We start from the raw sequence: 3372 nt of genomic DNA, 5'->3' as shown, positions 1-3372 counted from the left end.
TATAGATCCTAAAGTTGACTAAAGTAAACACTGTACACCACAAATTATCAGACTCAACGTTACAAATATGCACGAGTCGATTATATATTTCAATGACTTGAAGGAGGTAAATATAGGAGCTCACCAAGCATCAAGCCTCACTATCTGATAAGGTGGGAAATTCCAGGCCGCGAAGTGCAGGTATGTTGTCTAAATCCTCTTTCGACAACAATGGGAAGAACCAGAGTGCTTTTTTCGTGCCAAAAACCTTTAGGAAAGGAAAGAGCACAAAAAGTGAGACTTTCAATTGTCTGGTTCAACAAGCGTGCGAAAATATCATTGTAAATTATATTCGGGAGACTAATTCATACAGAGATTGAGACAGAGACAGTGAGAGTTATATATAGAAGACCTGCTCAAAGTTTTTCTTCCTGCCTAAATCATACTTCCATCTGGTTGCTCTTCTCTTCTCACGAACCTGAAACATTGTTATCAAATAGTTATGTACCAATCTAAAAGAGCTTCACAATAATCAACTGATGCCTAAGCACCAATGACATGCAGAGCTTGTTCCTGCATACTTGTAAACTCAGATTTTCTCTGACATTTGGTTGTTATTTGGGACATATATAAATCTTGTTCTGACTACTGACATTTACATGTAGCAAACAATTCATATACTACAATAAAAGAGAGAGAAGCAGGTAACAGCCACTGCTATGATTAACTAACTGTAACAGGGAAGTCTTGAATGGTAACTGCAATGTGTAAATATTCATAAATTTCAAACTTGATAAAGAGAATCTTTTTATTCCAAAAAAAAATATCTTGAGTCAATACCTCGACTGAAGTGGTATTGCTTGACAAAAGGGATACGTGCATCACCACGAAACAAAGAAGACTCAATGAGAAGGCCAAATTAAGCACTGCAACAGTGTAACCATCTGTAAGAATGAAGTAAACAATGAAAGTAGAACCAACATATGGAGATGAAATTGATCATCTACGCGGAATCCTACCAAATGTCACGAAAACAACTGCTAAATTGCCAGGAGATGTGGAATGACTATTGGCTTCAGAAAAGAAATTGATGAAATTTGGCAGCAAAACTAAAGTGTCCATTGTCGTCTCCAAAAATGTATAAAGCTGTTAAAACAAAACCAAAACCAGAAACAACGTCATGAAACCATAGACACAATGAAATAGTCTGTGAAGTACCCTATTTAAACTTTTCTTATTTCACACTTCATAATCAATTGTTATAATGACCATTCAAAATGAAAAAGTTAATACTTCAATTAATGTCCTCACATTTAGCATAGCTATGTACTTCACAAACATATACAAGAGTCAAAATGCAAAAAAACAGTGTCATTACCAAGAAAAGTAGAAAAGACTTGTAGTTGGTGGCACCAACACAATTCACCACCCAAACACAATGGTGATCCATCTTAAGTACACATCTTTGACCTACAGAACATAGAAGAAAATGAAGTTGCTCATTCTATTACTCAAACAAACAATTCATTTAATGCCAAATAAGGCCGGCAACAATGTCCTTAAGTCGTGGGGTCTGGAATGATAACAATGATATTACTTCAAATAGTACACAGAGTAACAAATATACAATAACATCAATGCAAAACTGATAAAGACACCAGCAACAGATGTTTAGGATATCAGATGATTCAGATCAACATCAACTACTTTTAGAATTTAGAGAAAAAGCGCCTCAACCTATACCTTTTCCAATCACGTAAAATTTATAGAAAAAGATCACATGTTACCACTTACCACCTTTGGGAAGGATTATCTAGGGAGATATCACACAGCACAGAACACTAACATCTCCTTCCAAAACATAAAAAGGAGTACAAAACCGTAGAACACTCAATATGCATGAAATAAGTTACACATGATTTGGAAAGAACGTGATGCATGACTAGGTCTAGACGTACAACAGAATTGTTGAGAAACATTGGCAGACAAGTTGCTTACAAACAGAGCAATGATGGCATCGTGGTGGCTTGGCATTTTGGCACCGACTACAATAGCCTACTTTTTGTCTTCTTTCTTGTCCATCTGTAGGGTGCATGGAAGTAATGCCTCAGCTGCTGTGATTTCTGATGAAGTCAGAGAACTACCAGCCTCCAAAATTTCGTCCTGCGTGAGAGGTTTCCAATTTTCTGGTACAGAACCAGGGTCTCTAAAGACTACCATAAAGTAACACCACAATAACATTATAAGCTGCAAGTCAAACACAACATGAAATCACTAGCAAATCAAGATAGAGTTTCTTCCTAACAAAACCTTAATAAAATTGTTTGATAACATCATTATTAATTAGTAAGCAAGAATTAGGCAGTAATCACACTAACACTAATATGAAGTGTCACTACACCCATTCACTCTCATAGATTTTTCTAGGCCTTAATCCTAGTATCTAGTTCACATCTCTATTAGCAACTTAACATTTCAAGCCAAGTGCTAAACCATCTTACAAAACTAACTACAGAAACCCAAACTCTTGATTTATCATCTGATCTCCTCACATCTCTCAATCTCGCTGAAATTTTCAACTCGTGAGCTTCTCAAGTATTACAAAACACTCCAAAGTCTTTCACTTCAATATGGCTTTACACTAAACAGTCTTTTTTTTATAAGGAAAACACTAAACAGTCTTAATAGCACAAAATCTTGTCTAGTTTTTATTCTTCTTCTAAACTATACTCAATCACTTGAACTCAAACCAAGCATATCACTTCAAATCCTCAATTCTCCAATACCCAAATCACCCAAAACAGAAAAGCAGAAATCTTTGGGAGCATTCCCAGAAAATGGAAGACAACGATAATGGAGATGGCCAGAAAAGAGTGGAAGCCACCGGTCCGGAGCTCGGGGCCCCACGTCAGCACGACGACGGCGTAGTAGGAGACAGCAACGATGGCAGCGACCATTAAGATCATGAAGTAGCTAATGACTTTGAGGCCGGAGCAAAGCCGGAACAGGTTGATCTCCATTCCGGGATTGAGGGGGCGCCGGCGGCTTAGTATCCCGCCGATTTGAATAATGGGAATGGGAATCGATCTCCGAGTACGAGGTGGGAAGAGGCGTTTCCAGATGTCGGGAGCCAGGGTTTGAGGTAGCTGTTGTTGTAGGAAACAAATACTGTACTTCAGTTTTTCTGAGTTGGGTTGTTAAAGTTTGGACTGTTTTACTTTGTTTTGCTACTTTGGGCGCGTCGGAGAGATGACTTAAATTGGGTTGTTGAGATTTGTGTACGTCTGCAATGAGGTCAAGGGGTATCTGATCATACTCGTTCTTATTTACAACCGTAATATGAATTCATGAAGTTACGAACAATATTGAGTAAGGATTAACGATCATGTTAGA

The 3372-nt window shown here is 37.7% G+C and overlaps 1 protein-coding gene across 1 annotated transcript; it reads right to left on the bottom strand.

The window, feature by feature from the left end:
• Window positions 1–3143, bottom strand: LOC126802676 (probable protein S-acyltransferase 12). Its single transcript, XM_050530330.1, is given in 8 exon segments — window positions 1–247; window positions 392–457; window positions 820–905; window positions 999–1125; window positions 1358–1449; window positions 1978–2082; window positions 2085–2253; window positions 2826–3143. Coding segments are annotated over 8 exon segments (936 nt in total). The 5' UTR covers window positions 3000–3143; the 3' UTR covers window positions 1–130.
• Between the last annotated feature and the right edge of the window lie 229 nt (window positions 3144–3372).

This window comes from Argentina anserina, chromosome 7 (genome assembly GCF_933775445.1).
Source record: "Argentina anserina chromosome 7, drPotAnse1.1, whole genome shotgun sequence".
Taxonomy (NCBI): Eukaryota; Viridiplantae; Streptophyta; class Magnoliopsida; order Rosales; family Rosaceae; genus Argentina; species Argentina anserina.
The sequence above is the reverse complement of the archived record's forward strand: the minus strand, read 5'-3'. Positions and strand labels throughout refer to the sequence as shown.